The sequence below is a fragment of the Scatophagus argus genome, chromosome 18, assembly GCF_020382885.2.
Source record: "Scatophagus argus isolate fScaArg1 chromosome 18, fScaArg1.pri, whole genome shotgun sequence".
NCBI lineage: Eukaryota > Metazoa > Chordata > Actinopteri > Scatophagidae > Scatophagus > Scatophagus argus.
In genome coordinates this window covers 7,621,398-7,645,638 of record NC_058510.1, presented here as the reverse complement: position 1 = coordinate 7,645,638, position 24,241 = coordinate 7,621,398, and the positions used below count along the sequence as shown (strand labels likewise).

General features: G+C 41.9%; 1 protein-coding gene across 5 annotated transcripts in view; it reads right to left on the bottom strand.

The window, feature by feature from the left end:
* LOC124049432 (sodium/hydrogen exchanger 9-like) overlaps positions 1–24,241 on the bottom strand; it is a 55,890-nt gene that overhangs the window by 16,300 nt on the left and 15,349 nt on the right. For all 5 annotated transcript variants that reach the window (XM_046371067.1, XM_046371069.1, XM_046371070.1 and 2 more), the window contains exons 7-12: positions 22,463–22,601; positions 21,577–21,682; positions 18,925–19,013; positions 17,502–17,615; positions 14,940–15,051; positions 13,825–13,978 (exon numbers count right to left, since the gene is read on the bottom strand). In XM_046371067.1, the coding sequence (XP_046227023.1) occupies positions 13,825–13,978; positions 14,940–15,051; positions 17,502–17,615; positions 18,925–19,013; positions 21,577–21,682; positions 22,463–22,601 (714 nt within the window). The remainder of the gene's footprint in view (positions 1–13,824; positions 13,979–14,939; positions 15,052–17,501; positions 17,616–18,924; positions 19,014–21,576; positions 21,683–22,462; positions 22,602–24,241) is intronic.

The following is a 24,241-nucleotide window of genomic DNA, read 5'->3' as shown; positions in this document are numbered from 1 at the left end:
TCTATTTAGAGGACTTAGCTGGATACGAAACGTGCCAAGAACTGGCTGGGCAACATTCACTGCCCAATAGAAGATACCATAACATCCAGGAAGCAAATCAAACAAGAATTATTTTTTTTAATATTCATTATATTTAAAGATGATATATTAAATGAGTCTTGAATTCATGTCCTCAATTACAAATCAAAGAAAAGTCCTCGCTTTATTTAGCCAAATTACTTGGCTCACTTTGTTGTGTTTTCAGACCAAGCCAGCTTTTCTAGATGAATCCATGTGAAACAATACTCAACAATCCTCTGTGGACATCAGTTTGCTCGCTGCAATGGGAAGAGATTTATTACGTTTGAAGAAAAGCGCTCCAACTAACAGTTATGATGGTTCAGATTTACTGCCCTTTAGGAATAACAACATTACTTTGACAAATGTATTACCACTCAGATATATAAGTAGCTCACATGCTCTGCCCAAGTAAAATGGTCACTACTGACACAGAGACAAAGTCAATCAATGCAAATATGTGATGGGTATTCAAATTTCTTCTATATGCATTGCAACAGTGAACAAAATCTACAAGAGGCAAATTTAAGCAAATCCGTTTTGTATTTGCCTCCTAAGATGTCTAGTCCTTGCCATCGACAAGAACTACGAGTGACTGTGAAAGTGTAAGCTGTGTACAAATACGGCCATCCTTTCCAAAGCCTCTCGCTGCAGGCGAAATCGGGTCCTTGCTGAATTGCTCAAAAGCCTCAAGCTGTTTAATGATTGTTAATGACTACAAAAGTATTTGATGAAAATACAATAATTGCCTGCTGCATTACTGCTTACTGGTGTGTGTTGTGCACAGCGAGCTGGGAAATCATAATGAAAAGGGTTGTGGTCAGTGAAAACCACACATTTTCCAAAACAAGCTTTCAGTAACTGGACTAATCTGATGGCACTTCTGTTTCAGCTGCCAAAGCATTCATTACTGTGACACAGAACAAATCCCCAAATATGTCTTTATTTTTCCTTCCTTCCTATCTCTCACTCCTGCCAAAAACTGCTCCAAGGATATGACATCAAGTGCTTCCTTTGGATAATGCTGGTGAAGCTCTTTCATGGTTGGCTCTGAGGGGAGTGGGTGTGCTTGATTGTCACATTTGGACACTGGCATCTTTTTATTGTGGAGGATCAAGGGCAGCATCTGCTGGCACCGGCTAAATATATCAGGAGAATCTCAGAGAAGGGACTTAGTTATATAACATAACGTGGAAGTTGCAACAGCAGTAGGCTGTTTTGAGTGTTATATGAGAAACAGGCTTAATGGCTTATTGCTTCATACTGCAGAGCTCACTGGATGGATTTCATTGTCTTATTTTTTTTACAGCAAAATGGGGAAGAAGACTGGCCTGCCTTAAATTTTTTGGACTTTCCCTCAAGCTGAATGGAGGCACTCAAACTAAACCTGGATGAAAAACAACATTGTGACTACTGTGGAAGTGAAGTCAGTTAAAACAGGAAGATATGGCAATCTGTGAGAAGATAAGCTAAGTGTATGTCTGGACTATTACAGCTGAGATACGTGAGGCCGCGGCATGCCCACAGCGAGGCACATTCGGAAGAGTTGCTACACACTGACCACAAAAGCTGCATGCAACTGCGTGAGTGTCAACTAAGCTATGAGGCCCTCTAACAGGCAAAAACCAAACAGACCTGTGTAAAACACGAGAAGAATCTTGTCATGTTTTGGAAATGCACAGATGCATGTGTGGCAGCTGCACAAGTGGCCTGTAATTGATGATTTTGGGTTTGGACAAGGGTATTATCACCCAACCATCTCCCACCTGCTCGCTCATCTGCATCTGCTGCCTCATGCACACCTTCCTCACAAAGCTGCTGCTGCTGCTGTGGGGGATATTGTTCTCTATACGTAGGTGCTGATGAAATTTTGAGAGTGAGTAGTGAATTATTTAAGAGGCAGGATTATGAAAGCAGCTTCTTGGTGCGTTACTGGCGGGTGAATCGATACAAGCCCCCGCCACCGCCTCCCCTCTGTTTTTCCTCCCTGAAACCACAGACCCTCTGAACAGAAGTCCAGACACATGGCCACGGGACACGGCAGACTGGACAGCCAGATGCACTGTGCCTGTGCGTGTAAGAGGCTCGATGAAATACAGTACATGAGGAAGCTATCTGTGTGTGTGAGAGACAGGCAGAAGGGCCTAATTCAGACTGACCACATCCACAGGAACAGATGGCCAACTCAAGGCCTGCCAAGTCTATTCTTTCTTTCTTCTGGATCTGCCTGCAGGCGGGGGTCTACAGTCCAAGTCAGAAGGGTTAGAAAACACACAGCCGGCCACACATACACAGATGTAGATCACGCATACACACAAACCTACATTTCTGTGGGTGAAGACTGACCCTTAGCTGTGTACCAGTTACATAACAGTTTCACACAGTTGCCTTCAACGGAGATTTGATTTCATGGACTTGATTTGTGGAGTTCCAATGCTCGGAGGCTTTTAAGACTGGATAAATGACCGCGTTCTAGCACACACTCTATTGTTTCACTTGACTGTCTCACAGTGAGTTAGTGTACATTCATTTTTCTCTCTGCATGCCCCCCCCGTCACCTCTCTTCTCTCTCTCTCTCTCTGTGTACCCACATTCTGCTGAACCATTAAATCTGCCTCTCTTTTCTTATCTGTGTATTTGGAGACCGCGTTTGGCAAACGCTACTGTTTTCTCTCTGGTCAATTTCCTGCCTTAAGAACAAGCAGTTGAGACCAAACAAGAACCACCTCAGGGAATCTGGACTTCATCGCATGGATCAAAGAAACACCAGACGGGTTAAGAGGTGGATGATCATTCACTAGACTGACAGAAATCATAAATAGCTCACAAGGATGACATAGTGTTACCTTGAGGTACCTCAGTTTGAATTTGCCATAACAACGTCAGGATGTGGAGGAAGTCACCAAACAAAGAACACAATAGATCAGTGTCTAAAGAGGCAAATGCATCCTCTCAAGCTATTGACCTTGAAGGTTTTTTCACAAACTGAGTCACATCGGGTGAACACACTCCCGGTTTCACTTAGTAAGCTTAGCATGCAGTCAAAATGAAAGCAAACATTATTACCAAAATAGTTGTCTGCGAACATCCATTACATTTTGCCTACCAAATTGCTCTTTCAGTTTTTAGCCAGGCTAGCAGCGTGGCTCTATGGGTCTCTCTGGAATGAAAATAGTATAGATAAGTTCCCAGTGGATTTTGTATATCTTTGACACCTCCACTGTCCTGTTCAAAAATGAATAAAATGTATTCTCATGCATGCATGTATTTTATTATTATTATTTTTTTAACCACTGAGTCAAAACTCCTTGACGTTAGCATGTCATTGTGTGTATGTTAGCATCTTGGTGATAGCATTCAGCTAAAAGCACAGCTTTGCCAGAGCTGCTAGCATGACTGTAGTCTTTTTAACTTTTCAACACCTTTTTTTTTTTTTTTTAAAGCAATGACATTTCATAACATTGTATGAGCTCACCTCCTTCCAAATAAGTGTTTTAGAGAGTATAAGCTCAGAGTCTACAACCTGTCTGACCTTTATGTGCTACATACCGTCTCCTCAGCAATTAACTTGGTGAGTAAAATGAGTAAAATGTGTGAGTAAAAGTTTCATAACTGGGGGGGAATGTGCCAAATCTGTGGAAAAAAAAGAACCAGGATGTACAACAAAATCCTGAATTTTCTCTTTCAAAGTACAAAAATCAACTCGGTGCCATGGATTTTAAAATCTTTTCAGACTCTCTCTCTCCTGCTAATTTTCTGTCTCCAGCTTTCCCTCCAATGTTCTTTCTGTTAATTCTTCAAGAGGCAGAGGGCTTAAATTATAGAGGACTAAAAATAATGGCTCTATAAATAAGAGGTGCCCATTGAGAGTGATTGAGAGGCGAGGTCGCTAGGCAGCTAGGGATGCTGGGTAAGCTGGATTCATTAGTGCTCTCTACTTCCAAAGAGTAGCCCCCACAACTCTCCCACACAAACCCACGGCACAGTTTCCTCATAAACGACACACACCGATGCAGCGTTGGGACCCAGACTTTTTCTAACCCACTTTCTATCTCCACCTCTGCAGCAACGATGCAGACTGAGTCCCATCAGTACCATTCATCAACCCTCATTACCAATTTCCCATCCCCTCTGCAGGCCACATTCTTAAAGCATTGTTCATCCACCAGCGGAGTGGAAAAATGTGTGTGTGAGTGAGTGAGTGAGTGAGTGTGTATGCATTTGTGTGGGTTTGCATTTATGCATGTGTGAGACAGTGTGCAGCAGAGGCACTCCGTGTCTGTTTTATTATTCATACTCATGTGTGGATCCTCTTTCAGCCCACAGACACCTGCCAGAGATACACACAGCCCATACTGATGTTCTCGCTATATTTTATCTCACAACCTCTCTTCCTTTCTGGTGCTTAACTGACACTTTCTTTGAGCAAGAAACTCAAAAATACTCCTCAACAAACCACTTTGTGTCTGTAAGTATCCAATTTGCATATCACATTGCAAAATTACCCAGCTCTGCATTTAGAACATCCGTCTGGCTTTGTACACACATACATACACACATACACACACACACACACACACACACACACACAAGTGGGTACTTTTATTGTCCCGATGCTCTTTTTAATGGTCCTCCTCCTCCCTCTCTCTATTGACGTCACATCCATTAGGCCGTGCCTCTGGGCCTTTTTAGTGGAGGCTGGAGTGCAGAAGTCCAATGTACGAGACCCCCGTGCAGAGTCAATCTCCACCTGATAAACTCGCCGTATTGGCTGATCTGACAGACACGGTTACCACGGCAATCTTTTCAGTCTCTCCACACACTGCCACGACCATCAATCCACTGTGAGAAGAAACCCACTGAACTGTGTGTCAGAGGAGGAGAGCGGTGCGTTAAACGGCAGCACACGCACTCTGTGAGCTCTCAAGCTCTCAGCTGCTTATTGTCAGCACACACACACACACACACACATGCAACTCAGCTCAACTATCAACACACACAGGAGTGTTGATAGTTGAGCTGAAGGAGGACTATCTGTATCTGGTGCCTCAGAGAATAGCCCTGGCAGGCTAATGCGTACAGATAAGATTTCACATCTGAGCGGCATCAGAATCATAATTCACTGGCCCTAGCCAGCGTCATTCTCTCTCACTGTGTTCTCAGCAGCAACATCCTTAATTAGGGTCCTACTTATCGTCTTGACAAGCTTCTTTTCAGACTCTGAACATAGCTCTAATGTCTCTGCTACATCTTACAACCCTACAAGTTGCACTGACTGACTCTTTTCACCCTTCATGAATATACAATGAGCGTGGAGTACACATGCAACTTCAGCTTTTGCACAACAGCATTAGCTCCAGAAATAACAATGTGGACCCAAAACTGTCTTTTCGTTGACTGACAAAAGAACTGTTTGAAATTTTAAAATGAAACTTGATTCTTCCACATTCAGTAGACATAATCAATACGGCTAGCTGAACTTAACGGCTCTACTGTGACTTCATTCCACATCTTAACCTTGTCGCCAACTGGAATTGAGCTCAATGTAATGAGAACGGAGACTTAACCTTCAGTGTAACAAGGAAGGAAAAAAATCACCCAAGGAGGAGGGAAGAAGAACATTCACCTAAGAAAAGAAGACAGTGAGAAGGAAAAAAGAAATAGAGGTTGTTTTGATAAATAATGGCAATAAAGTGTTCTGGGAACAGTATTATAGCTCCAATCCATCACCGGATCATCAGGCTACATTAATAATAAATGTAGACATAACAACAGATGCATTTTGTTTGACAAATCAGACCAGCAGAGAGACACATTGATCCACTCCAGGACAAAAGGAACAATGGATAAAGTTTCTACATTCAGAAAAGTTATTGTAGAACAGAGGATGCTTTGCGAGTGAAAATAAAGAATATGTCACACTTCTAAAGCAAGACAGAAAAGTCTTTGTTCCTTGTCCATAGTCATCCCTTCCTTTAGATTGGTTCTCTTAAAATTTCCCATCTGCTTTTGTTAGCAAGCAATTACTTTGACTGGACAGAATGAAGATTTTACCAATGAAGGAGTGAAGGTTTTTTTTTTTCCTCTATCTTCCTTTTATTGTCATCTTTCCTTATCATCGAGGGCAAACCTATGCAGTTTCCATTCATCTTTGGAGTCTTTTGAAGTATCCTGCTTCCAATCAGGTTGACATATTTTTTGTATCACGAGTGTGTATTCGCCTGTGTACATGATGATGTGTGAGTGCCTTTCCTCTCTCCTTCAGTCTGCCATGCCTATATATTAAGCTGGAAAAGGGGTGTGTATGTGTGTGTGTGTGGCCTTATTCTTGTATTACACAGTCCTTGCAATTGGAAAAATGTTATCACAGCTCTACAGGAAGATGGATGTCAAAAAAAAGAGTGAGCGAGCGAGTGAAAGAGAAAGATAAGAGGTCAGTGGGGCACGAGGGAGAGTGAGTGACATCAGAGACATGGTTTTCCACCCGCCCATCTGTCCACTCAAAACAAACAGGCCAGCCATTAGCCATGCTCCAGCTGTTACGTCTTAGCCTCCAAATTTTGAACACTGCTCATTTATATGAGCCAGCACACACACACACACACACACACACAGGGATGTATTACAGCGAGGAGTCTGTCCCACACTAGCTGCCCTCCCTGACCACCATGATACATTTTGAAATGAGATCATCCCAGAGCACTGTAAAGGGGAAACGGCGTGCATATGAGCGCTTTTCTAATCCCATTCGGCCTTTACATCACTCTCGCTCCACAGAGTATGCAAATTAACACGACTAAGAGTCAGCAGCCATGCTAGCAGCTCTATGAGGTTGTATTTATCTTAACGCTCACATCAGCATTCCCACAATTGCACAATGACAACGGCAACATGCTGATGTTGAAGCAGGTAGTAAGAAAATAAGGATCTTAGTTTAGCGTGTTAGCATACTAACATGTACTAATTAGTGCTAAAATGACCATATGGCTTTGATTGATTGGAATGTAATTCATTTTTGCTCCATAGAGGGATGATGCTAAAATGGCTAAAATATAAACAGAACACAGTACTTTTCATGACATTACACAAGCATGAAAAGAGAAATCCTGTTCAAATACACAATATGGACAAAAGTATTGGGATGGGACTGTTTTTCAGGGGTTGGGCTCGGTCCCTTACTTCAAGTGAAGGGAAATCTTAATGCTTCAGCCCACAAAGACATTTTGGACAATGCTGCTTCTAACTTTGTGACAACAGTTTGGTGAAGGCCTTTTTCTATTCCAGCATGACTGTGCCCCAGTGCACAAAGCAAAGCTCCATAAAGACATGGTTGGTTGAGTTTGGTGTGTAAGAACTTGAACCCTGACCTCAACCCCATCCAACACCTTTGGGATGAACTGGAACAGAGATTGTGAGCCAGGTCTTTTGGTCCAACATCAGTGCCTGACCTCACAAATTCTCCACTCCATGAATGGGCACAAATTCCCACGGAAGCACTTTCTGAATCTTGTGGAAAGCCTTCCCAGAAGAGTGGAAGCTGTTATAGCTGCAAAGCTGTCTATGCATTAAGAATGTGATGCCATTAAAGTCCTGGTTGGTGTAATGACCAGCTGTCCCAACACTTTTGTGTATATTGTGTATATAGGAAAGATATAAACTGCGGTAAACATCTACAGCTACTGTACATCTGCAGCTACAGCTAGGTCTACCATTAACAACAGACAGTCAAATATTTTGCCAAAAGCAAAATAATGCTATTAGTGTGAGGTGGGCTGAGGAAAAATAATGATATTCAGACTGAAAGGGCTTGAAGAGGACATAACTGGCCACCATTCAGAACCTAGGGGCCCCAGCCTGCTCACTGTGACTAGGTTTTGACTCTCCCCAGGGGTGCGCTGTCACCTCCAGCCCTCATCAAAGCCAAGTAGACAGACTGAGAGTGAAACAGTGCGACATTACATGTGTGTCTCTGAGTGCGTGGCATACTGAAACTCCATTATACAAAAGAAAAGGCAAAAGCAGAAAGAAGCAGTTTATGGATTTTAAGCCCTGTGAAAGTACACCATTTATTCCAATTTAACCCTGTTGCTTTTCAGTAGTTTTGTCTGTTGCAAGCCGCTGTCAGTTTGCGACATATAGGAAAAATTAGCCCATACAATTCATTGTCTCTGTTTTGCTTTAGGACTGATTCTTACATTTGAATTAGATTACTAAAAAGAGGGTTAAAATGATTCCTTTTTAATGGACTTCAGCACACAGCGTGTCAGCGGCCTATATTACACTTTAACTAATACTACAGTACTGTAAAGACTGAAAAAGCCTTATGGAAACATCATATAAAAATGTATACTTCTGCAGGTTCATATGCTCAAACTTCTTTTATGTACAGTATGTTGTTCTTCCCTAGAGAAGCCTGTTAGTATATTGATGTGACATATGGTTATTTACAGAAACCAGGTGCTTGTCAAAATTCGTAATCACATAAAACAGTACTTAATACACTCCAAGTAAATCTTTAAATACGCTCAAAGAGCTATCAGATAGCTATAAGAATAAACATATTAGCAAAGTTGACATATTTATCATTTCAACAGTGTACCTGTTTCAGCCAAGTGCCAAAAAATTACAACCTTTTAAGAACATATTTTGAACATATACATACCATGCAGATATGATTATATTTCTATTTATTCTTCCATTATGGTTATCATTTGTTTTTTTCACTTTGGACAATCTCTCGGCTGTTCCAATGTTTGTTTTTACCTCCTGCAGAGTAAAAATACAATTAACTGAGAAGTGTGTGGGTTTGTGCATCGGATAGCAAACATCCCCGAAGGTTGGACTTGTGAGTTAAGCAACAAAGTATGACAGTGCAGAGGAGGAAAGCAATAACAGAGAAAAGAAAAATGACCGTTATCCACTTTCATAGTAAATTGCGTTTGGATATATCAATAATTACTATCAAGTGCACAATACAGTTTTAGTGTAGATAATCACTGCATTTTGCAGTGGCGTGATTAAACTCAAGTAATAATGAACCTTGAAACTGAGACTGAAATGGACAGGGACAGACAGGGCTTGGTGAAAGAGAGACAGAGAGTCGGATTTAAAAACACATTTTGTCTTGTCTTCTGCAGCCTGAAAACAAGCTGACTAGAACCGAAGCCAGATTTTTTTGTTTTTTTATTTATTTATTTATTTTTTTCCTGGTTCTCATCTGGTTTGAGCCTTAACCATCCATTTGCACACAAAGCACATGAATTTCACATTGCAGTCTGGATCTCACCCCTGTATGGCATGCATTTCTGAGTGGGTGTTTGTAGAAATGTGTTTGTGCCTGTGGGAATCTGAAGACAGCAGAATAGTGGAACAAACAATGACATCCTTCCTATATCGCCACAACGTGTTTTATCATTCAGCGTCAGTTACAAAAGCTTGATTTTCGTTCGTTTCTTGAACTCTGGTTCTCACTTTGTGGTTCTTTTATGACTGTGCAGGATGGTGATGGCGAGAGAGATGGTGAGAAAACCAGAATATGTACCACACCGATTAAAAAGCCAGTTCAACAGTAAGAGGCTGAAATCTCTGATTTTGCCTTCAAAAACACTAGTAAAATAGAAACATCATACTAAAAGAGACAGATAATCATCCGCACTTCATGTCTACAGCGTATGAGAGTGGAGACTGGCCTACTTTACTGCTCCCACACGCATACACCCAGCACCTATTATCTGTGATACCAGCTTTCTTCAACAAATTTCACAAAGTGGAAACAAAAGACATTTTACTGCCTCTTTGCCTTTTATTTGAAGCCTGCAGTTGTAGGTCTTTTGAGGTAAAAAAAAATAAAATAAAATAAAAAAAATACCGGAGTAATTTCACACAGAGTGCAACTTTCAAAGACTCCTCCACAAAACCATTTCGGAGATGGAATGGAAGTTAAATTTGCTCCAGGTGAACAGATGTAATGTATTATTCACTGAAATGAAGTCTTTCAAAGTTGCAACTTTCGCTTCATGCAATCGGATGAGCGTAGGGAGATGAGGAGGGAAGTAGAGGTGGGAGTTTGGGAAGTGAGGAAAACAGAGCTAATCTCTGGAACATGACAGCCCTGAAGGCTCAACGCAGCGTACTGTGATGGGCTCCAGAGATGGAATGACTATCAGCAAAGACAGCAGCGTCATGGGGACAGAAATATGCAGTGAAAGGCAGGTGCATTATTCAGAACAGATATCCAACAGGTACACATGTGCTGTATGTGCACTCACTCACACACACACACACACACACACACATACACACATATCTACACATATCTACACGTACATACATGAAAGGAGGACAGGTGTGAGGTAAAAGCCAAAAACTGTGAAACAAAAAGGTTTCCCCACGGTGAATAATGTGAAGATTTTCTTTTTACTGCATGGCAAGAGCCGGTAAATCTTTTTAAAAAATGGAACTAAATCAATAAAAACATTTTAATGAAATACCCATCACATTATGCATTTTCATTATTGTTTCGGCTTCATTATCAGACACTATGTCTGTCAGTCAGCTATGTCTATGAACAGTTGGTTTCTATACATGAAAACATGATTTCATGCTTTTGTTAGAAATGCCTGCAATTTTGCATAAAAATTTCTGCATTTAGATCTTACTTATGCCTGTTTGAGTTGTTTCAAGTGGGCTGAGCTCTGCCGGAAAAAGCACGTGCCACGAATTCACACCTACCAGTTAGAACCTAAGAGTATAATGACACAGCTGTTGACAGTTGCTGGGGATGTTTGCTTGTATGTTGTCAGGAAGACAATATGATTAGTCAAATCTGCCCAGACCACAAGAACACAGTCCTGAGAAAGCAGATTGGGTTGTTAAACTGAAAATAGACTTCTCAGTTAAGCAGAGGTGATCTTCCAGTAGTTAAACTATTGGAAAGGAAAAAAAATTATTTACTAATTCTGGCTTTTCAATAAGCAAGAAGGGGTAGATGTAATTTTATGAGAATACGTTATAATATTTTGAGTGTGTGGAAAAACCATATCAGAGATAAATTACTATGCCAATCACAGCATTTTAAAATATCTTAAAGCATGTCAGGAGTGGATCTGTAACTTTGATTGCTGAATATTTAAACCAAGTGATTCAAAGACAGCCAACAAATGATAATGAACTCCTGAGCTGAGAGTCAGTGAGTGTTTAGAGGCAGGGTTACACGCCTACCAGAAGCTAAAGAGACAATAACAGCAACAACATTCATACTTTACTGTTTTATAAATTACCAGATAACAATAGTGAGTCACCCACAGGGATTTATCTGCAAAAAATGGGTTTCAACAGCATTTGGAAGTTGCTCTGTCTAATCTAAGACCCTGAATTCTAACATAATTCAGTCTTGGTTAAGATAGGATCTATGAACAACAGAGAAAAAAATTCCTGAAGCTGCTCAACTGACACAGAACAAGAGATTGTGGACGAAAATCCCACGCCCAGGGGCATTTTACAGATATTGCTCTTTTGTCGGGTTCATAAATGTTAGTATTACAATGAAATGAAGCTTATTTGGCTGTAAACGTTCAAACAAACAACTTGGCAGATTGAATCACCAAAACCAATCTGCAAGTCATTAACGATAGGGCAGCTCCAGGGTTTGTTTCACATCACAAATTGCTTTATTGTCTGTTTTTTGTAGCGCTCAGGGAGGGTGTTGTAACGTTCAAAAATGGTTCAAGGTATGCATTTTTTGGATATAATGTGTATATTTTTTAGGTTGTTATTTTAAATTTAAAAAAAAATAACAATAATTACTTTTGTTGGGTCATTTCCGCTTCATACTGAACTTGATTTTTTATCAAAAACAGTTTCTTGTTTCACATCTTTGCTTTTATTTACATCTTCTATTCCATGCGTCTTACAGTTACACTGCGCTTCACTTACAGACATGTACACACACATCGCTTGGAGATTCAAAAGCACTGCCTCCCAAGACTGTGGGAGTCAATTACACCACTGTGATTTGGGCCATAGATTACACTTTAATAATATAAGTATCTAATTACTGCCTTGTATCCTTCACGCCTCTGCTGCCCTCCTTAGTCATTATCGCAGACTGGCCTCAAATCACAGATAATGCATGGACTTTAAAAGGAAAAAAAAAACAGCACTCAGTGTGTGTTCTCATTTTATAGTTCCAGTGTGCTTTTACATATACAAGCTGCATTTTAATGCTGTTTTCTCTGTAACATGTTTTCAGGGACCTGCAGACCTGCAGCAATGCGTCACATTCTATAAGATCAGTATATCTTCAAAACCTAAAGTTAGGACTAAGGATGGGCTAAAGAAATATCAAGTGTTTTGCAGCTTTTTGAAATGCATGTTCCCCCGCTAATTTTAAATAATTCATTTATCTTAAAGGTTAAATATAAAAACCAGGATCTCAGAAGAAAACAAAGGCTTGAGTCATTCACTCAATAAATTTGGAAAAAAAAAAAAAAAGAAACGCATCTAAATACACAAAGTTCAGATCAAACTGCAAAATTAGGCAGAGCTGAGCAAGTATCAATCGAGAATATTACTACACAATCTGTTTCTCATCTAAAATGTTTTCAGAAACGTATTTTAGCATACAGTTAAACAAGAAAGTTTATGACAAGTCAGGTGCCATTTTGGGTCCTGCTCTGAAAAGGAAACTCACATACCTCACAGCAAACTGTAATGTTAGGCAGTGCTGAGCCGATCATACACAAATCAGTATTTTGTTACTGCATAGCCTGTTTCTCCTTCTGAATTTTCAGAGCTATATTTAATATTTAGTTAAAATAAGAGAAATTTTGACATCAGATGGACACCATTTTGCTTTTCGCTTCAAAACGGAGCTCACCAAACCCAGATCAGGCAGTGCTGACCAAATATGAATCAGTGCTGTGTTACTACACAGGCCGTGTCTCCTGCTTCCCTCCTACTTCTTGAAATGTTTTATCAAACATATTGTACTGTTTGGCTATCACAGGAGAAAGTTTCTGTCCAGGCTGCCATGTTGAAAACAGATGTGAGTGGAACAGAGAGGAACTCGAGTGCATGAACAGGGACTGCTCTCATGCACTAACAAGCACACCGATATAAATGCACGGCTGCCCGAGTTACCAAAACAACAAACAGGGTAGCTCAGGATACAACACACACACACACACACACAAGACAAGACAACTTTATTTGTATAGCCCATTTTTGCAAGCAGTTTGTCTGTGACACACACACACACACACATGGCAGCACTGTGACATCATTGCTCCACTATGTCTTTACACAGCAAATGGTTGTTTGCTGCTATATTAATGTTCAAAATATCATATATTTAACCTTTAGTGTGGTAGAGTGGTATGGAAATCGTAATCGTAAGTAAAGCTTTGGAGTATAAAGTACAATATTTGCTTCTAAAATGTAGTGTAAAGCATTCAAATACAAGTACCTGGGATGTGGCCTTAAGTAACATACTTTCGTAAATATACTCAGTTACATTCCACCACTGGGGCTGAGCAGCAAGAGAAGAAGAGAGAGGCAGAATTCAAACATGCAGAGAAAAGCTTTACAAAGAGCTTTTGCATATGACGTGAGCTGAATATTTAATGTCAGAGTCTAATTAAGATGCGTCTGTCTGTGTGTGTTTGAGAGACAGAGACGGTGGAAAGAGACGGACAGCTGGGGAGACGGGCCGACAGGACTGACTTACATCACGCTGACCGTGTCACTCTGCGAGGTGTGAGCACTAACCTGACGTCCAGATAGCGCAGCATGGGATCGGCGACCGTACCCAGCACCCAGACGGTGAAGCCGACCAGCAGCAGCGTGGTGCTGAGGATGGTGCGCCTCACTTCTGTGGATGTGTCTCTTGCAGCCAGGCTAAACGCCACAGCTCCCCTCAAGCCTGAGAGCAGAGAAGACATGTCTGAGCAAACAGCTGGACTACTGCCATCCATCAAACCAGCAGACAACCATCTACCAAGCAGTTATTTTTAGAAAGGCTTGGGGAGGGGGGGGGGCTATCTAGTTAATAAGTCTGTCCGTGGATAACAGATTACACCCTGATGATTGCAGTTATTGACCATGATGCTGACCAGCAAGTGGTGGCATAAACTAGGTTGAAAAACAAACTTCTAGGTTGCTGTACAGTGGTGAGATAATACTCAAAGACAAAACAATTCCCAGAACAAATCCACGAGAAACAGATGCGGGAGGTGGTGGTGGTGAGTGAGTAGTGAAGAATAGCAAGACAAGGTTTGTTTTTTTTTTTGGTTTTGTTTTGGGTTTTTTTTGTTGTTTTTTTTTTACAAAGAAACCTTCTTACGTAAGAGATAAAGTGGGTCATGCAGGCAGCCAAACATGCTGCTGCTGCACTACCCTACATCACTCCACATCAAGTATTCCTTTCTCCTACATCATCAAACCACCCCGAGCTTCAACCATTAGTCTCAGACACTAAAGCGAGGCAATGCTTTATTTACCCTTCTCCAAAATACTGCAACCAAAATAGAAAAGGCTGAGAGTGGATTATTAGAAAAAGATTCTGACAATTCATGGTTCTGGTCTTTGTGTCTACCTGTCTGACTTTATACACACACATACACTGACTTGCATGCCCTCCACAGGTATTCTCTCATTCTCTCAGCATCCTCATTAATGCAATCGGCAGCAGGCACTGAAGAGAGAGTTAGGGTTAGGGCTATTTTCACCAAATTGGGCTAAAAGTTTTCATTTTTGCAGCAGTGCCATCACCAATCCAGCGTTTATCAAAAGCAGCCAGTGATGTGGTCAGACAAAATACAAAGTGTTGTTCAAAATGAAAATAAAAGTTGCAATAAATAATGTGACGATATTAAACGCATCACCTGAAAACATCATGAAGTGCTGGAAGGCGCAGGGGATCTTTGTTGTGCGTCCCAGGTTTAGGAGCAATGACAAAGGGTAGATGTTGCAGGCCCTTGATAGAAAGATGGAGAGCTGTTTGCGTCGAGCACTGATGAAGGAGAATACTTAAAACTGAGACACTTTCACAGGATGAAGAACACTTAAGAGTCAGACAGACGTAGAGACATGCATCAGTTATTTTTTGCAGCTGCAGTTAAATTATTGAAAAGTTCAGTTAATGATTTGTTTTATTTATTCAAAAAATAATAACATAATAACCCCGTTTGACCTCACACAGCCCAATCTTTAATACCGACGACTAATTCCCTACTAAATACTACAGCAAAATGTGTTTGTGAGATGAGGCCGCGAAAGCGCACCCATGAATAATAACATATGCACATGCACAGACACAAAAAAAGATCATCTCTGAATATTTTCTGTTTAGGATGCAAACACGGCAGCGTGGCACCATGCCGAGGCATGAAGCCAATCAGGCTCTGCCAGCTGTCTCTGCCCTCCACACACGCTTTGATGTTTCACTCGGGATGGGACTGAATGCTAAGTGTCCTGGGCAGCACTTAGGGAGAGGATATCTGTATAATTATCGGGGACATAGCTGCCGTCCGGGACATCTTTTGTCAAACTTTTAGGAGTAGTTACTGTAGCCTCATGTGACCTCTAAACGCCGTGTGAGCCTGAGGGCTCTTCTTCAAATATGATGCCTCTAATAATGAAAGGACAAATATCTTAGGGAGGGGACCGTAGTCTGACAGGGCTATTACTAAAACAGAGCCCCCTCACATTCTGCCGTCAATATTAGATCTCATGCACCCTATGGATTTTCAAAAGCAATATCCTGCTTCCAAAAGCAGTCATTTCTCTTTATCAGAGGTCTCTGAGCTATTTGAAAGGAGGTAATTAAGCACTTTCATCTCAGACTCATTTCCAATAAAACCCGTCTCCATTGTCACTGGCAAAGGCTGCAAGCTATGGCGTGCATATAACCAAAGAGCGATTAACTGGGTTGGATCACTAGGACTGTTTCGTTTTTATAGACACTTGTACACGAGGACTTCAACCTCCATCGATTCCTGTTTGTACATCCGGGTCAGCTTCCAGTTGATGAAGTTAGCCAGATTTTTTCTTCCACTTCAAGCTTTTGTTATAGAAGCCCAATTGAGGACAAATCTAAAGGGGTTTGGTGCTCAGAGCAAATATTTTCTCACTGGCAGCGCCCCCACCCTACAACGGAAAAAATCTGCTCAGTGGACTCTTTCGCGTGCTTCTTTGACCCCCATGGTGGAAGATGGATTGTAATAATAATTGCTGGCCATCTGGGCACTGAACTGTGAAAGAACAGCACTTGGAGTGTGACCACTAGAGTCTTTCCTCGGGCATACACTGTGGTCAGGCCAGCTCTCAGGCAAGGACGATTGTAGCCAGGACTTCATTACTACTCCCCAGTTACCCTCAGGAAGTAAAGCTGATGCATACAATAACAGCTGTGGATAGGAGACATCTCATATGAAAGCGTAATTTGTGATGATTCTGCTAATTTGAGATATTTTGGGGTCTAAATGACCAACAGGGACAAAAAGTTTTAGAATCGGTGCAGTGGATTGCCAGCAGGTGCAAAATTGTCTGCAATGTTAGTCTCTGACAGATAGACTTTTTTTTGTTGAAGAATAAGATCCTATTTGTTAAACCAGAAACAGACGTTATTTCATTATATCTTCAAAGCCACCAGACTCCATTGACAAAGACAGCAGTTTTACCTGGCAGAACACAGAAAACGTTTTGCCTACCACTGCCTTAACTGGTTGCTTTGTTCATGTTATTGTGTGACTGTTGTGTAACTGAAGAAGTCTCATCTATCTATCTGTTGGAATCCTTTCCCTCATGTTGTCAGACACTTAGAATTTAGAGTGGATTTTTCCTTTAACAAGATGACAATACCATAAAGAACAGCAGAAACTTCTTTCACTGGAGTTTCTAGAACTAATAAGACTTAATCTTCAACCTCAACAGGGATATGGTGCCTAATCTACTACAAATTAAAGTACTGCAAGATTATTTCAGACAGGCAAACAACTTTATTCCGCTGAGCTTTGCTAGAGTGCAAGAAACAAGAAGCAGAAACAATAATTAAAGGCCTGCTCAAATTTCTCTTTAATAGGCATTCCTCAGAGCAAACCCTGCACTGCAGCATCTTAATCTGCAGAGATGGTGATAATGCCAGACCAGCTGAATGGCGCTTGCAGAGCTCACTGGATCAAACCTGTACAATTTAAGTGCTGAGTTTTTTTTTTTTTAAGGGCTGGGGAAATTACTGCACTACACTGCAGCAGAGAGGCAAGCTAGAAACCAGGAAAACCACCCTTGTCTAATAAGTGGCAAATGATTGTGCAGATAAGGATTATGACAGATGGTGGTAGAGACGGAACAAAACAGAACAGAACGCCATATCTTGGGTCTGAGTGGGATCCAAAGGCTGTACAGCAGGGTATGAAGATGCTCCATCATGTAGCAGAAAAGGATACAAATGCTCCAGAAATGAAGAGGGCTTTGAAGACATGGTGAGGAAACATCAACAATACGTATCCCATGTTACTGAAGATGAAAATCTCCCCCAGGAAGTTGAGGACTTCAAAGAGCTGCAAATTATAAAAAGGATTGAGAGGATCATGAGGGAGAAGGTCAGCTGAGATGGGGAGAGATTCAGAGTGAATGGTGTGTGAGTGTGTGTGTGTGTGTGTGTGTGTGTGTGTGTGTGTGTGTCAGAGTGTGTGTGTGTGTTCATTGGGGAGTGAAAGCAAAGGAGTCGGATCATATCTGAAATGGGTAAACAGGCTTAGATTTATACAAACACAGCAAATCCAGGGATGATGTTACTCCCTGATCCTTTAAGGCAGCAACTGCAAACATCTGCATCTCAAGGCTATAATGTGCTCGCATTTATCATCAGACATTTTTTTGATCATAATCTTCTTGATAAAGAATCTCATCTGAGGAAGCATGTAAAGAAACAAAAAAGAGACTCCAGTCTTTAAAAACCTGTTAAAACTTGTTCCTTTCTCATGATACTTCTTGGCTGATAAACAGCTCAGTCCCACAGTTCCTGTAGTGATGCAGGTCAAATCAAAGAGCTTCACTGCTAGTTATCGTAGACCAAATTAGAGTTTGTTTTGATAAGGGATTTTTGAGTAAGAAATCAAATATTAACTAAGGTCCTTTTGTTGCATCTGGATCAAATTAGAGCAGATGTTAAGATTTCATTAATGATTTCTTAATTTCTGTTTTCAACCAGTTGCACCAGCTTTGGTCTTGGTCAAAAAAAAAATAAAAATAATAAAAAAAAAGCTATCAAATTGAATAAGTGTCACCTTTCCCTTAAGAAACTCGCATCACAAGGACAAGAGATGTCATGCAGAAAAAATATTTTTCCTGCTAGCTATTCAACCAGTGTCTGCATACACTAAATCACTTTGTGTTTTCCTTTGAGCTGCAGCTGCATGTATAAATCATAAAAATGTAGATAAAGGCATTCTGCCAAGTAAATGTACTGCACCATACATACGCACGAACTACTGCATAGCCAATCCACTTCATAGGCAAAGGCTTCAACTGTTCTGCTGCGTCTCTTGAAAGGCTTCTCTGTGATAAACAGTTAGCTCCACAGTGGCACCGATAATGAATAATAAATGCATAGATGAGTATATGTGTGTACTTCTGATTTATCTGCTCCTCTGTGAAGCTTGTGGTACAGTATGTCAGCGAGCTGGCCTCCATCTGTGCCCAGCCTTTTAAGCAGACAGCTGGAGACTGGCCTCCAACACAGACACACCCCTGGACAAGCGGTGCACTAATGGCAATTAATGATTCCTTACACATGCATGCGAGACACACACTGCCATGAAAATTCAAGGTGAATAAAAGTGAAATAATCATCCTCCATAAACCTGCCTGCTTTGTCCTGGTCCTGCCCTCAGAGGATAAATTGTGAGATGTGTACCTTGCCTGGCTCAAGCCGCAAAACATTACCGCCACAATACCTGAAAGATAAAGAAACATGTAAGGAAAATTAATGATATAAAACAAATATCCATCCCTCCAACATCTGCAACATCTTTTTGTTGTAAATGTGAGCATCAATATTTGTCGGGCAAAACTCACAGAGCAGTGTTCTGTGTTGTGTAGACAGAGGGGAGACAAACACTGTGCTGCATCTAATTAGTACAAAGGATGCAAAATCACTTACACATGCACATGTTATGTAATCAGGCTGAATGTGTATGTTTGTGTGCCGGCTAACACACAGAGCCCTGGGGCTTCTCATGTTGAGAATAGGCTGTAGGAGGCTCTTCCATCAGAGGAAAATGAATTGTGAATAGACTCTTTGTCTGCATGATTCAACCCGACTTCCAATTTAGTTCAGAAACAATGCTGAAGTATAAGAAATACAGCAGAAAAATGGATGAATAGCCCTAAAAGTATCCAGCTGAATCCTCATGTGTGCAGCTACTTCTGCGCTGGAGTTTAAAGTATGCAACACCAGATCAGAACTGACCCGACCCTGTATCCACCCATTGTCCTGGTTCCAGTGAAGTCCAGCTGTATAAATGACTTAATCATAATGTGCTATACAACCCAGCTCAAGCATCTCCATGTTTCTGGCCAAAGATGTTACATGGATTTCTACTCCAGAGACATGACGCTGCGGGAAATGATGAACGAGAATGCTGCAGATTGTGCCAGATGCCGAGGAGCAGAAATTAACAAAAGGCAAACAAATGACAAGCAAAAATACAGAATGGAAAGAAATGCAGACAAAGGAAGGCAGATCCACAGAGAGAACAAAACAGGGTGGAGGGAGTGATTAGGGCCCCTGCTGGTAAAGAGGAGGCTGGCTAGAGCAGAGAGCTTGAATTTGAAATGCATAGCATGAAAGGCGGTTTGCTGCCTCACAGGACATGCTTGTTTTGTTGCAGAAATTCAGTTTCATATTTTTTGCTCCCTCTACTTTGAGAGAATCACAGACGATGGAAAAATGTGAAATTACTATGATGGGTAGCAATAGTTAGAGAACAGAGCTGGCAGTGATAAATACGGCAGCAGAGAAAAGATAGCACCTGATGCTACATGAAGCCAGTCCATTATGTTCTCCGCACCGTCCGCCTGCACACTGGGATGCTGACTTGTACCTGCACTATGCTAGCTAAAGTACTACCTGTTAAGAATATGCTTTCCAGTACTGTTCAACAGAATCTAATGGAGCATGCCAGCATGGCAAATCCTGTTTTGGTTCTATTTGGTTTACGGCAACAAGATTCTCCTCGGTTTACATAACACTGACAGAGGTAACACATCATCCACCTTCCACATAAAGACTCTTCCACACGGGGCACTTTGGCAACAGATGAGATGCATCCCATAATGAGCAGACTTGAGCGGCATAAGATGAATGATAGCAGAGCTCTCCGCAAGGCTGAGGGTCATTAGGCGCACCCTCGCTAAACTCCAGCAATTAGCAGAGACAGAATGAGCCTCGATTAGCAAAGGACACCAGAGAGGACTCCCATCGCTCACTGAGGTGCTGCTTCACCCCAAGTGGACCATCAAAGACCTTTGAACACATTAGCATACCACAAATACATTCTATAGGGTCCAATTTTGTTTCATGATACTAATACAATAGCAATACTAATACAATACAGAAAAGTTGTATCAGCAACAAGAATACCCGGGGCTCTGCAGCAGTATTAAGAATCGCCATCCAGGATTTACTGCCATGTGCCTCCCACACTGGACAGCAGAGTGGTGTAGTTTATAGACAGGGCACCTGGGGGCAATAGACAAAGGTCACACTATTTCATTAAAACTGTGTTCTTCTCCTCCACAGGCCACAGGGAGCGCTGCCAAGTAAGCTCTACAGCATCAGCTGAATGAGTGCATTCCCTCCGACACAATAAGGGCAGGAGAAACAACAACACTAATGTGTTCATACGTACACTGCATTCATATTTCAGAACTACATTATGACTGGTCGACAAAGACATATATGAAGTCAATTCCAGGCAGGTAACTGTTGTCCGAACACAGGCTACCCAAGATCCGAAACGGATCTGTGAAAGTGAAATCTAACAATATAATAGAAATGCAACCTCCCCTTGGTGACAATAGAGGAATCCAAGCCAAGAACCGTAAAAAGGGACATGATGTACTCATTTCAACATGAAACCTGAGCTCTTCTTGACTTCCAAGCAAAGCTGCACATCCAGCTTGGGCAAGAGTCTATTATGGCTCGCTGCTATCTGTGGCGAAGATGCTCAGACAGAGGAGGGCGGACACCCATTTTAAAATGAGTTACGGAGGTTGAGGATTCTTACCTGCAGTTCCCTGCACAGTGGAGATGATGCAATACTTTTTAAGATGCACATTACTGACTTGTTATAATACCAAGGACTCACAGGATAAAGTATGTGTGTGCGCGTAAGGGAACTACCTTCTTCTAATACTGGTTGAATGAGAAGGAAACTCATGTATATCTGTGCATGCAGTTGGGAAGGGACCACTGAGACACATACACACACAACATATAAATTATACACCGCTCACCTGAAAGTCCACTGGCTTCAGCTGAGAGGAAGCTGCTCCAGGACAGCAGGAAGAAGACTGATGTTTCCAGCAGTGGATTCTCATACAGTCGAGTAAATTTGGTGAGGTGGGAAGAGAGTTAAAGATATACATGAAGATAATCACTGCTGCAGACTACATGTACTCTCCAGTGTGCAGGCAGAGAAACACTGCAGTAGCTTCAAACCCGAAAACAACTGCAGAAGTCGCTCACTAAGTCTGGGGATCTGCCAGGGTCTAAGTTCTCCAACAGATAACAAAGTCTACATCCCACTTCCACTACTTCACTGCTCCACATCTGGTCTGTGAAAGCTTCCTTGAGAACCACAAAGCAAGTACAGCAACACACACAGAATGAAATTCTCAAGTAATTAAAAGATAACCGAGCAACTGTATGTCAGAATGAACCTCTTCAAGAAACTACTGTTTGAAGTGACAGCACAAAAGAGCAGAGTGTTGCTATGGTTAGCATCAGCAAAATATAATAAATGCTCATTTTGTGTTTTGTTTGCACCCAGAGATTAGTCACTGTAAATAAGAGCTGAGCCGTGCCCTAAACCTCCCATGACACATCCTCATTTTTCATCCCAAAGTCTTATTACAGAAGATCAGAGAGAAATCCAGAACAACAGCGCAAGTCGAAAATTCATCACAGGTTATAGGCTTGATTGACGATCTCTCTGCAACCATTAATGTGGTAGGAACACTTAGGACTTAGCCACGTTGCTTTTGTTGATAAAGGTGGTACAGTAGGGGTTTGTTAGAGAAGCAATCACCAAGTTAAGGAAGTGGACAGATTGCAGCGGATGTCGAGGTGATAATTGAGTTTGGGGTGGAGAGGCAGAGACGGAAGGGGATGAAAGGATATGAGGGCTGTTATGACTGTGAATATGAAACCCAGGAGGAAGGAGCCGGCGAGCACTCCAAGAAAATAACCAACGGAGAGGAGGAAGGCTTGGGGGCTGAAGCTGTGTCCTGCACCCATCTGGCTGTAGGTGGTGATGGAACTGGAAGAAAGAGTGACACAAGATACTGGAAAGACTATGTGGAAAAAAAAGACAAAACTAAATATGAGTAAAACTGAATATATAAGTAAGTATGAGAGTTACGGATGCTGAAACATTAAAGCAACAACATGGTTTATGGCTCTGGAACAAGCACAGAAATATGGCCCACTTGGTGTAAACCAGTCAGGAGCAGTAAGCATAAATTCACATGCTTATGCTGCTGAGCTAAGCCTTTAAGTGTAATTTATTGGAGTCACTCCTAAGGAAACATGGCCTCCTTCAAAGTTAAATCCCTCCCTGATAAACAATCCATTTTGAATGATTTGCCTCGGAGACATCACCTAGTAGTTAGTGGGATAGTTTGGTGGGGGCGGGGGGGTACTGTCGTTCACAAAGACAGCAACATTCTATTCACACTGCTGTGAATATGGGGTGGGGGGTTGGGTGGAAAAGGCAGTGCAAAAGAGGCCTCACAGGGAGGAGAGAGGGAGAATTTGAGAGGCATGCAGAGACAAGCAGCCAAGCGAATGGCTGATAGAGCTGACTGCCTTTGTGGAATGACAGCATTTCTTCACCTAGCACAGACCCTCCCACGTGCTCCCCTTAGAATCTTGACTGTTTCAAAATGAATGTCGATCCATTTTTGCTCCCTACATTTAATGGGACACACTTTATGAATGGCCAGCAACTCACAGAACCTTACTTAATACTCCAGCTGTCATGTAAAATGCTTGGCTGAAGATCCTGACATTTCCAAAAAAAAAAAAAAAAAAAAGTGCAATAAATGAACCTATGACGTATCTCCACATTTGCTGTCAGGATGAAATGAGCTAGCACACTCCAGCACATGCCTTAATCTCCATGGCAAAAGGGGAAGAATCCATCAGGCTGTCGCTAATGAGCTCAACAGGCTGAAAAAGGAAAATCTATTATCCCCCCCGTGAAAATAACGACCCGGACAGTTGTTCTAGCATATCAAGGCCACTAAGTGACTTGGTCAGTGTGACCCTCCAGAGTACGTATCTTCATGCATCTTGGACTGTTAACTACTAAGCAAAACTCTCAAGATGTCAACACAGAACCTGGATGAATGGTGGCTGGGTCAGGGTTGCTGGAGCAGGAAGTTTAGTGCCTGTGAGAGGGCACATCAGCGTAAGGTTGAGCTGCTCTGGGGGCTTGTTAAAATTCCAGTGCCAGGACCCCGCGTGGCTCACTAATAAGGGCCGGCTTTGTGTGCAGAGCCAGGGTGACCAGCAGGCTAGCGGGCCAGTCAAGTGACAGGAGATGGCATGAAGGCTGGTCACGCCACTCCAGGGACAAACACTGCACTATCTTGCCGTTTGTCCGGGAAGACGTGCAGGCTCCCTTCTCTGCACTTCAGTGTACACAGAGACATCAGCCGCCGCGGTGTGAACACAACAGACAGCACACTCGTCTCCTTTTATTTCCATCTGCCTGCCTGCCTGTCTGGGCCCATTTGTGCAATCACAGAAAGAGACGTCAGAGTGTGCAGGTACTGTACATGTGATGTGTCGGTCTGTGTGGACACAACATAGAAATATGAACACATATCTTTTCCATATCATCTCTTTTCAACCCCCACTTTTTTCTCCCTGCCTGCCTGGCCATGAATGTGGACC